Below are 12,680 nucleotides of genomic sequence, written 5' to 3' on the forward strand. Positions count from 1 at the left end.
CTGTTAGCATGTGTGAGAGAGCACCTTGTTGCTGAACATTTCAAAGGAGCCGGCAATGACCATCGTTGAAAGGTTTGTACCAAAAGCCAGACCAGAGGGGGGATTTCTTTTATGACACAAATGGATTCTGTTGAGATAAACAGGTCTTACTCCAGGGAGGCAATGGAAATGTTTGCCATGAAGGGAAGGTAAATGTGTTGTGCTATAATGCATTTACTGGATACAGATTTGCAGGCAAAATCATTGCTCGGTTCTAGTACAGCGGTGCCCAACCTTTTCTCGCCCGAGGGCTGCACTAGTCATGATATACTGTCTCCCGGGCCAGAAAATGGCGGGTTTTGCCAGAATCATGACGTTAAAAATGAAATTATGTTGTCTGGTTAAAATGAGTGGGCCGTAGGTTGGGCACCCCTGTTCTAGAATCTTTACCTTTATCAGATGAATGAACTAGGACACTCTCTTCTCAGTTCTGTCATAAGCTATAGTAGGATCTACAGTTCTACACGAACACAACGGGGGTTGGGGTGGGTGGATCTCAACTCGACTACAGCGTGACACGACTCGCTGAACATTACTGTTACAGATCGGTGATAAATTTTTATCATCTGGTAGATGCATACGGGCGACTTAGTAATCAGTTATTTGATAACATGTCATCGGTGGCAGAACAAAAGTGCTGGAAACCTATAGTAACTGTCACAAACACTAGCTTTGAATTTTACACAGAATACTTCATTATGAAAATTGATTAATTTGCATATCAAGTAGAGGATACTTGTTTAAAAGTATGTTTTACTAGAAATTTGTGACATCAACATTAGCTGAATGGCCACGCACTTGTATACATGTAAGGTGACCAGACTTTCGGGGGCGAAAGCGGGACAGGTGCCGATGATGGTGTCGTCACCGTCAAAGAACGCCGAAAAAAGTGATTTTTAAAGACAACCGGGACATTTGATGGACTTGCCAGAAAGCCAGAAAGCGGGACATTGGGTGTCCCGCCCGATGAGCAGGCGGGACACGAGATTAAAAGCGGGACGTCTGGTCACCTTAATACATGTATATTCAGCGGTCGTGACGATCCTCTTATCATGGACACGATAGACTGATGCAGCCTTATGGTCGCAGAAACAGCTTTTAAACAAGAAGTAGAAAAACGCACAGGAGCTTCGAAATTATTTTAAACCTAATACTCTCGCTGCTTTTTATATGAAGTTTGTGGTTAATAAAATATTCCATCTGGCCCGTAGAATAACGGTCTATGTTTTTAACCTCGGCCAACTTTCTTTGAATCATGCCCGTTAATATAATTTATTATTATTTTTTGTACAAAATACTTTTAAAATGACAGTGTTGAATGTGAAAAATAAAATTTCAAATCGTCTTTGTGATTTGGTGAAAATAACACCAACGGATTTGAGACAGTAGTTATATAGTATGACTAGCGAATTTAATTCTAAAAAAGATTCTGAGATATTAAATGCCTCCCAAATTAATAAATTAACAATTTATATCTTCTCGCTGGTATTTGATCACAGCAATGTAGTCATTATTACAAACGTATAAACTTCTAACAGTCGAGGTTTGCCCGTCATCTGTGCTCTTCTATCCTACAACTTATCCAACTTTTTGAGGAACAGGCGGCAAAGCGCACTTGATCTAGAAATATTACACCGCGACTATAGCACCTATTGAGATGCACTTTTTATACGTTATCAAGCATTATTATTGTTTGAACTGAAAAGATTTATTGTTTCATAAAGGAATCACATGTTCCATAATTAAGAAATTTATCAAAGAATAGCAGAAATTCAATTAATAAACTATCAGCTGAACCGGAATTTGATCTCCTGCGCATGCGCTCTAATTCACCCTTTTTCCCCGCTTCACGTTGAAAATGGCGACTGCAGCCAAAGTCAGTAAAACAGAGAATAAAAACAACCATGACGCAGCTGACGAACAAGCTGGTAAGTATAGAAGATATTACTGTTGTCATATGTTGAAGAATAGTAGCGTTTTACAAGCAGGGTGGAGAAGATTTCCTAGACGAATAGCGTGTAAGGAAGTCAGTGTAGGAACACCATGCTCGATTCGGCCATGTGTTCTATGGCCACTGATAGCTATTGTTCTGCAGTTCCCTTATAAATCGTTACTTTGTTAAGCTAACTTATTTCTTAAGGTTTTTCAAGTGTTATTTTGATGATCATAGAATGTCTTTGCTACGAAGAATGTCTTTTGATGTGTTGATGTTCCTGTAAAGTGGAAATGGCGTTTTAAACTGAGTAAATCGAAGCTTATAGGAACAGACAAAGATTTTAATCGAACAGCATTATAAAGTGCGTTACAAGACTGTATTATCGTTAGTAGACAGGACTATATTTATTTTTGATTGTCAATTTTAAAAGGTTTTGTTCTCAAAGATGTTGTTTTAATGTTGGTAAATGCGGGTAAACAGTTTATTTGCCGGTTACGGGAGTTGTGTCCCTTGACATAATAAGTTTGGTGTGCTCTCCCCTTTGCGCCCAAATACCAAAATTTCTTCTTTTAGTTTGTCATGTTTGTACGTACTTAAAAAGAAACTTTTTGTAACATAAAAGTCGCAAAACCCAATTTTAACAGATAAAGAGCAGCAAGAAGCAATCGAGCAGATAGACGAAGTGCAGAATGAGATTGACAGACTGAATGAACAGGCAAGTGAGGAGATCCTGACTGTTGAGCAAAAGTACAACAAACTGCGGCAGCCTTTCTTCAAGAAACGCTCGGACCTCATAGCCAAGATACCTAATTTCTGGGTGACTGCTGTATCCTTTATAGGCTGCTTCACTTTTTTGTCCTACTTGGTGAAAATTGGAAAAGTGCTTTGTACACTAGTCAGTTGGACAGATTTATATCTATTGGCTGATGTGAAAGCAAGGTCCATTAAGTGAATTCCGTGTTTTATGACTTGGATTTCTTCTTTTCTGTTACATTTATTGCAATTTTCCATTATGAAAAATCTATGACTTATGCAGTTTTCACTTTTCCTGAGTTTGCAGTCCATGTGCTTTCTAAAGTTCCACTAGGTAGATTTTGGTAATAACTTACTTCACTGGCTGCCTGTTGTCAGCTGTATCACAACTGAACTGCCTATGCTATATCATGATCAATGTCCTCCTGATTGTCTTGTTATCACGCTACATTTTAGGGTGTCATAATCCCTTCTCCATACTTGTTCTCACTGGCCGCAAGCTTTCGCGTACACAGTTCCCTTTGTTTGCAACTTTCTATCTGTCTGCTGGCTGCCTCTTTTAAGTTGTGGTTTAAAATGCTCTTTGACTTAAGCACCTTAAACTGTTTTACAGGATTGGTATTTTCAAGTCTCTTAATCTTGAAACTTACAAGACTAGGGTAAATTGGGCTTTCGTGTCCAATCAAGAGTTTAGATTGCATTTAAAACACATGTGTGATGCGTCAAATAGACTGTAGAGTTATTATTGACTGACATTATAGAACTGTTGCATACAAAAGCTGGTTGTTATAGATTTGGAGCAAAATTTCAAACCAAAAATGCATCTATTTCATGTTCAATATTTTTAAGAAGTGGACATCGGAACCACATGGGCCCAACTGAAGGGGGCTGCCCAAAACAAGGTCTGCTGGTGAGGTGTTGTTGCGGCCCTATGCTCCTCAAAGGAGCAACGAGGACTAAACTATGGAAGAACTTGTTTGACCAATGACCTGAATAGTAGAATTGTAAAACTTGGTGGTTCTCTGGCATTTTGTTTTGATGCTGCTTGTACAGGCAGTGAAGTTTGTTTGCTGGTTGTACTTGCAGATTTTGTATGTGTCTTTTCATATAACACCAGTTCTTTGTAATCATCTTTGTGTTAAAAGGTAGGATGCATCCAAGACAAGTCTGTTTGCATTTTGCTAATCTGTGCCATTCTGCAGATGCATGCTTTCCTTGTTTCTGGTAGGTTGCAAGCTTAAATTGACATTGCAGTGGACTTCACTGCTTGGGCTATTGCTATGGCAGCATCACTTGATATTTGTCAAATGGGTGGGCCACAAAACTGTTGACACTCCAGCATCATTTCATACTTTTCTTGTCCAGTAAATCTGCCTATGTTAGGTATGAGAGTCAGTTTTTTTGGAGGGTTTTATGAAGAATTTGTAAAAGTGACAGCCTTTATAAATCATTCAAAGACTGTGTTAGACACAGTTGTAAGTAAACAACATTTGCAAGCTATGCTTTTGATGAGATATTTAAAACATTGGTGTCTTCATTTCAACCTTACTTAACATTTTTCTTACCTTTCCTTTCAAGTGATGTTGCTTGCCTTGGTCTAGCAAAAATTGTTTTCTCTTTGGTCTGCAACTGATTACAGGGTCCTTACATAGAGAATTTTCGCCGTAAGGCCTTATAAGTCCTTATATTTGCCATGCAGTCCTTACAATTCCTCACAGACGTCCTTACATTTTCTCAGTGACCCTTACAAGTCCTTATATCGATAACATATTACACAGATTTATTTTTCATGCCTCTTATAAATCCACAAATTTATTTTCGGAGTCAACCTTGGTGCAAAATACAGACAATTCTTCACCTCACTGCCTCGCGACTGCCAAGTCTTGTTCACGTCGAGAACTTACATTTTGCGAGATTTTAGTCTTGATGGATGACGACATTTCTTTGTCTTCTTGACGATTCAAACAAATGCTGGGGAAGTGTTCTTTTTAGGAGAACTGGCTAAAGGAAAAAAATATAAAGACTGGTTGATAAAAAACATTGTGCACTTTGTGCTGCCTGCGGAATATCCTTGAATCTTTCGTCAATGGGCGAAAGTGCTTTGAAGAAAGACATGCTTACAGATTGACACAAGAAGCACATGAAAGTATTTCTGGAAGACACAGGTTTGTCTTACGGATTACTTTCATAATCAAGAATATCTGTACTACACTAGTTGCCTTTTTTCAAAAGGTCTTTAGAAACATCTCTTTCCTGAACCAGGGCCTTGATCTTCTAGTACTGTGCATTGCTCTATTTCTCTCCCCCTTTTTGAGTGTGTGTGTGTGTGAGAGAGAGAGAGACACATGAACTGACTTTCGTATTGCACCAAAGAATAGCTTTCAGGTCTTGCAATTATTGTTACTTAGATTTCTAGAAAACTTGGAACATTAACGGTGTATGTTATCAGCGCGCTCAAGAGACTTTTAAGTTATCTAAATATGGCAGATAGGCATCAAAATTAACTCTTTGATTATTTATTACTAGAATAGTAATACATGTATTTCAGAACATAGAGATGACCAAAGATTCATAAATAATACCTCTTTCCAACTGTGCATGGGAAAAACTTAAGCATTGATGACTGTCACTTAGGTACTTACAAATGCATGAAAGGTCCTTACTTGGCACCGTCCCTGATCCCTGGGAACCCTGTGATTAAGCACACTTTTCATTGGCTACCAATTAAAGCAAGAATAGACTACAAGCTCTCAATTCTGTGCTATGGATTCTTTGAAGGCTCCCTCCCCCACTATTGTCTGTCCACTCCCCTGCCTTGCTCGAAACCTTCGCTCTCCATCAGACTCACGCATTCTGTCATGTAACGATTCCATCTTACACTGTTTATGATATCTTCATACCTTCATCCTTTGCTTTACCTTCTACTCTTGTACCTCATCTTTATGTTGTTCAGTGCGTCTATGCGTACCTCACTGTCCACTGGCTGTTATCTTTCATTTATTGTTATTGGTCTGCGCAGAGAGTGCGGTCTATCTTGGTTGTAATGCTGCATAATATGTTCCCATTATTACTGAACCTAGGTAACAGATATTGTCCATGTAATCATATGTTTTGTGCAGTAGAAGGTTGGTCTTCCTAACATTGAGCGGATCTGGTGCCTAAATTATCTTATAATGACAGTGCATGTTCTTGCTTGAATTAACTTCCCTTGACAGCACTTAGTTTGTCAACCACCCCCAAGTGTCAGCATTGTTGACAGAAGACGATGAAGAGGCCTTGCAGTTCTTGACCAAAGTTGAAGTGCAGGAGTTTGATGACATCAAGTCTGGCTACACAATAAACTTTGTGAGTATTGAATCATAATCTTGAACAATAAACGTAATTAAATGTGCATAATCCTGCTCATAAAGGACCATGCAGCAAAAGCAGAACATGAATGCATACAAAGAACAGAATGACTACAATATTGACAGCTAATAAAAGAAGAAAAAAAATGTGTGATTTGTATAGCACATACTAGTGTTTGTAAGGATTGTGCTCTTGATGCTTGAGATAGGGACAACATGTGAAGGAATGGAAGGATCAACAACGCTACTAGAGACTAATAAAGGAGAAATATGGAAAATGCAAAGGGGAATCAGATAACAAATTTAAGTCATTATTCAGCAGAAGATGATGATGATGATGATGATGATGATGTAGTTTTATAGCGCGCCAGTATCCGCATCACAAAGATGCGCTCAATGCGCGGTAATCCCAGCAGCCACCAAACTGCAGGTCAAATGAAAACTTCAAAAAAGTTTAAACAAGTGAGTCTTCAGATGTTTCTTGAAAGATCCAATACTATCAGACTCCTTGGTCGAGAGGGGAAGCGAGTTCCACAAAAGCGGGGCTACATTGGAGAAGGATCTGAAACCCGCAGTCTTCTTATTAGCATTCCCTGACTGAACACTCGGTCGTTCAAGTCTGAAGTGTGCTGCTGAACGAAGGTTCCGCTGGGGTTGGTAACAGCGAATGGAGATGGAGAGTAGGGAAGTAGTAATAAACAGAAATGGGTAGGTGTGGGGTTGAAAAAGGTGTTGCATTCTGTGGACTGTTGTTAGGAGTAGTGCTTAAGGAAGGGGTGTGTTTTCTGTGCATATTTTAAGAATAACGATGTAAAGGTTAATCAGGTAACAAACAGTAGTGGTTGAAAATGAGTTAATAATGAATGCAAAATTTATGAAGCACATTCCATTTTATCATCATCGAGTTTAAGTTTATTACAAACTATCTTTACCAGCTGTATGACATTAATAGAAACAGAAGTAAGACACTTTTCCACATTTAACTTTTATGCCTTGTAGGAGGAGATGGTTAGAGCACTTGCTTCATTTGACCCAGCTGTTGATTGGGTTCCTTTTTTTTATAGGGTTCATGAGAATAAAAATATTGTGTTTACCACCTTTGACTTTGACAAATCAACTATCTAGGAAACATCCAGCATGTGGGCTATATAAAGCCCACAAACTCATTTGATTTGGCTTGGCCAAGGAACTGCTGATGGACTGACAATTTTAATAAATCTCAGTTTTTTTTATAGCAGCGTAAATATATATTAAGTGAAAATAAAGGGACAAGCTTATGGGATACACATAGTTCAGACATATATGCTTCTCACCTTAGATTTTTTGTAACAGCATGTGTAAATGGCTCTCTTTTTTCTTTCTTTCTTTTTAGTACTTCGACAGCAATCCGTACTTTGAAAATGAAGTCATTTCTAAGGAGTTTCATCTGAACGACACAGGAGATCCGTCCTCAAAGGCCACTCCTATCAAATGGAAGGAAGGAAAGGTGGGTGTTAGTATGGGGCAGTTTTGTGCTTGTTGAAGATGTTCTTATCCATATCCACAACTGTATAGTTAAGGGCATTGAGAGCAGAGAATTACACGTATATTGTAGAATGCAGGAGAGTATAAGGCACTATACAAGCCAACTTATTATTATTGTTCGCTTGGAATGTGCTCTCTCTTCTGTGTTGATGGCCTTGGTTCTTTTTTACGTGCAGACTTCACGATCGGCACAGTTGTGTGGGCTTCATGGTGTCTTGACCTTCTGTTTGTCAGTGAACTTTCGGTGTGCTGGTCTCTTTTGTCGTTCAAGACTAGTGCTGTCTGTTGGATTTGTTGCATTTGCTATGGAGTGTATTGCATCTTGTATGATTTTTTTATATTTAGACTGCGGGTTGTTAGTGCTGTATGTGGATCCGGCCCTGTAGTGTGATGGACAAGGTCTGCTGAACACTGACATTTTGATGTAGCATCACCTTCTGTCATTTGTGAAGCACAGGCCAGGATAGATTGCCATACAATCACTTATTATTAACAAGTCTGTAGATTGCTGATGACATACTGTTATGAGTAGCCATACTAACAGGGCTCACAACCAACTGCTTGCTTTTAAGACCAGCTGTTTTCTTTTTGTACAGCTACCTTTGCTGTTTGGGAAAAGGCGCTGTATAAATCAACTTTATTATTGTACATTTAATGTAGGAAATGAAGAGGAAATTTTTTTTAAATGCTATTGTTTTAATAGACTCCTGTTACAATGTCTCCTTCATTTTATTGAGATTGCCCTTGTTTATGAAATTTTCGTGTTATCTTTGTGTTGTGAATACTATATTCATGAATCAGCAAATGTTCAAGGGCTTCACCTGCAGGAATGGAGAGAATATCAGGTGCTTGAAGTTCTTAAATATTGGTGCTTCACTAAAAGCCGTCTCACATTTATTGTCAACTAGCAATATTTTTGGGGTGACCTTTACATCTTTTCCCTGCATCAGGACCTTACCAAGAAGAGTGCTGCTGCACAGAAAGGCAAGAAGCGTGCACATGATGACCAGGACTCATTCTTCAGCTGGTTTTCTGACCATGCTGATGCCGGTGCTGATGAGCTTGGCGAGGTGATAAAAGACGACATCTGGCCTAACCCTTTACAGTACTACTTGGTAAGTCTTGGTGTGAAGGTCTTTCTGCTTGTGCGAGCATTGACATGAAGTGGTCTAGTTTTGAATTGTAACTTTATTAAGTATTTTTCTTCAGCCATGGTGTTTCTTAATTCAGGCTTCAGAAATAGATGAAGAAACAGGGGCAGGAGATGAAGATGAGCTTGATGAAGAAAATCTTGAAGAGGAGGATGGTGAAGAAGAAGATTTTGAAGGCGAAGAGGAGGTGAGCTGTGTGTTTGGGTTGGGAAAAAAAGAACTCAAAGTCAAGCTACAGAAATTGTTTTCCTTATTTTTCTAGTCTGTCTATAAACCTAAGATTTTGGTAACTTTTTTATTGCGTACAAAAGGCATAGATTGTCATGATTCACAGTAAAAATGAAACAAAATTTTGAAGGTTGTCCGAGAGCATGATGATTCAAAATGTAAAAGTAAAAGTGGGTCCTGTACAACTACATAACAGTCTACAGTGCACATTTCTCAATCCAACCCTCTGCATATTTTTTCTACTTAGCACTCTCAAGTCTTTCCGACTGCACTTTCGAATCAACCCAATAATGAAGTAACAGTAGCATGTTCATAGCAAAGGGAATATTTTTTCAAGTATGCCAGATATATAGAGAAAACAAAGATTTAGCTTTTATGTCAAGTAATTATTTTCTTTGTAGCAGGTAAAAGACTTATTCCTAACATTTCAGCAACTCATGACAAACTGCATCAAGCCTAGGTGACTGATGTATTTAATATTAAGCTCCAAGTGTCAAATACAGTGACTTTTGTGACCTATGAAAAGGCAATTTTAGTTTGCAGGGATATCTGTACCTTATTGCAATCATGTGCATATATTGTTACTGAAATTATTTAAAGGAATTTCTATAGCAGTGTACCCCTTTCATCAAAATCTAGTTCACAATGCTTTACAAAGAAATAATAGGATCCTTAGTACCTAAAGTGTCAGAGCTAAAGTTGTTAGTTGTGTGTGACAGGAAGAAGAAGAGGAAGGTGATGGAGAAGAGGAGGAGGGGTAGGCGACTCACATCTTCATCACACACATCATCATCATTGTACACCTGTATTGCAAATGTTGTCGTGGAAACAACTTGCGGGATCAGAGCAGCTTGGGAGCACCAGGAGATCAAGAGATAATGGACTGCACATTGTTACCTGACCAGCACACACTTTTTATTTTATTTTATTTTTTTTGGTGCAATCTTCAAATTCATCATGCAGAAGAGACAAATTTGATGAGATCTGTTTGCTTTGGTGCATACTTGCTGTGTTTGTGTTGCGGATAGAAGTCCCGCATGCTGTCAGCAAGGTACAAAGCAGCCAGATTTTGTGAGAACATTTATATCCTGCTGTGGAATCATCTTGGTCATAGTGGTAATATTTTTTCTTTGGCGACCAACCCGATGCAGAAATTTCTGACCACAAAATATTGTGCAGTGACATTGTAGACTTGGTTAGGACTTGTCACAGACAATGTCATTGTCAGGGGAAGAGCATGTGCACTGAGCCAGCAAGTTGTGAGCCGGGGCAGGGACAAATAAATGTTATGTTGTACTCTTTTTATCCTGACTCCACCTTGCCTCTTGCACACTCTTATTGTATGTGTATGGCTCAAAGTATGTGTGTGCATGCTTGTATAAGAGTGAGGTCATTTTCTTATTTTTACTTTCATAACATGCAATTGTAGTGACACTTATGACTATCATATCAGTCAAAATGGTTTCCCGCCTGCATATGAGTGAACAAAAAACATGAAGTAAAGTTTCTTTAACCAGCTCTGTGCTCATGTCTGCATGTAGAATGCTGCCAAATGCCCAAAGATAGCAGTTTGCATTATAAAACTTTCACCATGTAAATTTTGCACAAAAAGTTATAGGCATAGTCCTTCAAAGAACAAGCCATTTGTTCGTCTTTTTCAGGATATTCTCTTACACTTTTTCCTGAATGGGTAGCAATTGCAAAGTTTCTGTAGGCATGCTGGTCTGGGAGGCCTTTTAAGAACATTAGTTGAAAGTTTGCCTTCTGGGCATCTTAGCACAAAGTGTTTGAGTTATTGGTGGGTGGTGTCAGATATTCCTTAAGCATATGCGTGTAAGTTAATGGTAACAGAACCAGAGCTGTTTGCCAGACTTTTGTATTTTCATACATTGGTATCTTACAGGTCTCGTCAACTAAGCTGACAGTTGCAGCAATCAAAACACACAAATGTCATTCATGATTGCACACTTGTTTAGTCTGACATGAAAATGGTTAACTGATTTTTCTTCCAACAGTTTTTCTGTTATTTATGGGAAGTATTTTATTATGTGGCTATCTAAAATTTGAATTAATTTTAAGATAAGAATTAATTTCAATGCAGGAAAGAAAATATTACTTGACTAAATAATAATTAGTGAACGGTCAATAGCCCCGTGGTAGTCGCAGAGCTTGTGTCTGCATGCAGATTCTTTGCTAGCAACTTTTACTGACTGGCTACATCTACAAGCAGACTGTTGTCATATCAGTTGGATGCATGTAGGTCTAACTCACTCGGAGCAAAAGGACGAGAGAGCTTGTTACTCTGAAATGAATGTAATTACCCATCATTCAAAAATTATAAAACAAGACAGGAAAAAAAGAAAATAATATTAGAAATCAACTTTTGGTACTGCAAACCATCTGGAAAGTGCACTGCTTTTGTAAATGAAATTAGGTAAGCTCAATGGAAATTTGAAAAAGTCTTACATTAAAGGAAACTGCCTTGATCTGCTGGAATTAGCTTGAAATGGTCATCAAGTAGAAATGAACGAACATAAAGCAGCTTATAATGCATTTAACAGACTAGCTACCTTTGCTGTAGTGTTTTGCATGTGTAGTGCTTGACGCCATTTTTGCAGTAAAAGGTTAGAATTTTCATAATTGTGTAAAATTCACCTTGGTTTTAAAGCCAACCTATTTTGTCCAAGTTATAAACAGATTCTAGTAGGCAGAGGAAATATACTTTGTAAATTTCAGTGCCTGAAACACGTGGATAATTTTTATTATCTGATTTCAAAGTTGGCAAATTGCATCTTAACAAGTCCTGCAAAATCTCACTCCGTGCACCAGTCATTAGTATTCATGCTGTCTCAAGTATTTACTGCACAGAAGGTTGAACAATACATTGAGTTCATCAGATGATTTTCTTTTTAGTAGTAAAGACAAATGTGAGTGAAATGCTGCTCTCTAGCAGACACCTTACAAGTTCATGCCCGAGGATTGCGAACTTCAAAACCCCAAATGCATGATCTGGCAGCATACAATGTAGAACAATTATGCAGGACTGCATGGTAGGTGTTGCTCGTCATCAAATTTTGCAAATTGCAGGTGATCATTACTGTTTATGCTTGTCCATTTAAAAGCCTCAAGTGTGAAAATTTATTGTTGGGATTTATTTGGGTCTTTATATAGGCATAGTTGCTCATAAACAATAACAGTAAGAAAAAAAGACACACTTGTATCTACATAAATTTAAAAAAAAAGGCAAAACATTTTTGGTTAGATTATTGCAGATATTTATCATTCACTATGTGCATGTTATTAACACCACCATATTACCAGTTCGCTATAATACTCAAGTTTCAAAATTTGAAGTGCATTTATTGCAATAACTTCAGGTGTTTATGCACCTACTCTGTGGTGTTAGATGAGAAAAATATTTCTGTATAGTAGGAATGTACCCAGTTTCTTCAGTACTTTAAAACCCTCTCATTCATGTCAGGAGCAAAGTGGCATTCATATATGACAGAGTGCTGTGTAGGTGCAGTGAAGTCAGCTCTACACGCATAAAGTTTGATCATCTCAATAACAAATCCTTTTGGAACATAGCACACTTATTCTGCTGTTATGCATTCCATGACAACACTAGTTTCCACATCTGAGATAAGGATTTTAAGATTTATCATTTTCTGGGTAACTTGTTCTGGCCATGCTGTACTCAGC

At 38.2% G+C, this 12,680-nt stretch overlaps 1 protein-coding gene across 1 annotated transcript; it reads left to right on the plus strand.

Moving 5' to 3' along the window:
- The first annotated feature begins 1,814 nt into the window (after positions 1-1,814).
- LOC112575824 (protein SET-like) lies at positions 1,815-10,496 on the plus strand. The gene is made up of 7 exons (XM_025257865.1): positions 1,815-1,967; positions 2,620-2,801; positions 5,951-6,073; positions 7,448-7,561; positions 8,550-8,714; positions 8,830-8,937; positions 9,698-10,496. The coding sequence occupies exons 1-7, from the start codon at positions 1,898-1,900 to the stop codon at positions 9,737-9,739; spliced, it is 804 nt and encodes a 267-aa protein (XP_025113650.1). The 5' UTR covers positions 1,815-1,897; the 3' UTR covers positions 9,740-10,496.
- The last annotated feature ends 2,184 nt before the right edge of the window (positions 10,497-12,680 follow it).

Source organism: Pomacea canaliculata, linkage group LG11 (genome assembly GCF_003073045.1).
Source record: "Pomacea canaliculata isolate SZHN2017 linkage group LG11, ASM307304v1, whole genome shotgun sequence".
Classification (NCBI taxonomy): Eukaryota; Metazoa; Mollusca; class Gastropoda; order Architaenioglossa; family Ampullariidae; genus Pomacea; species Pomacea canaliculata.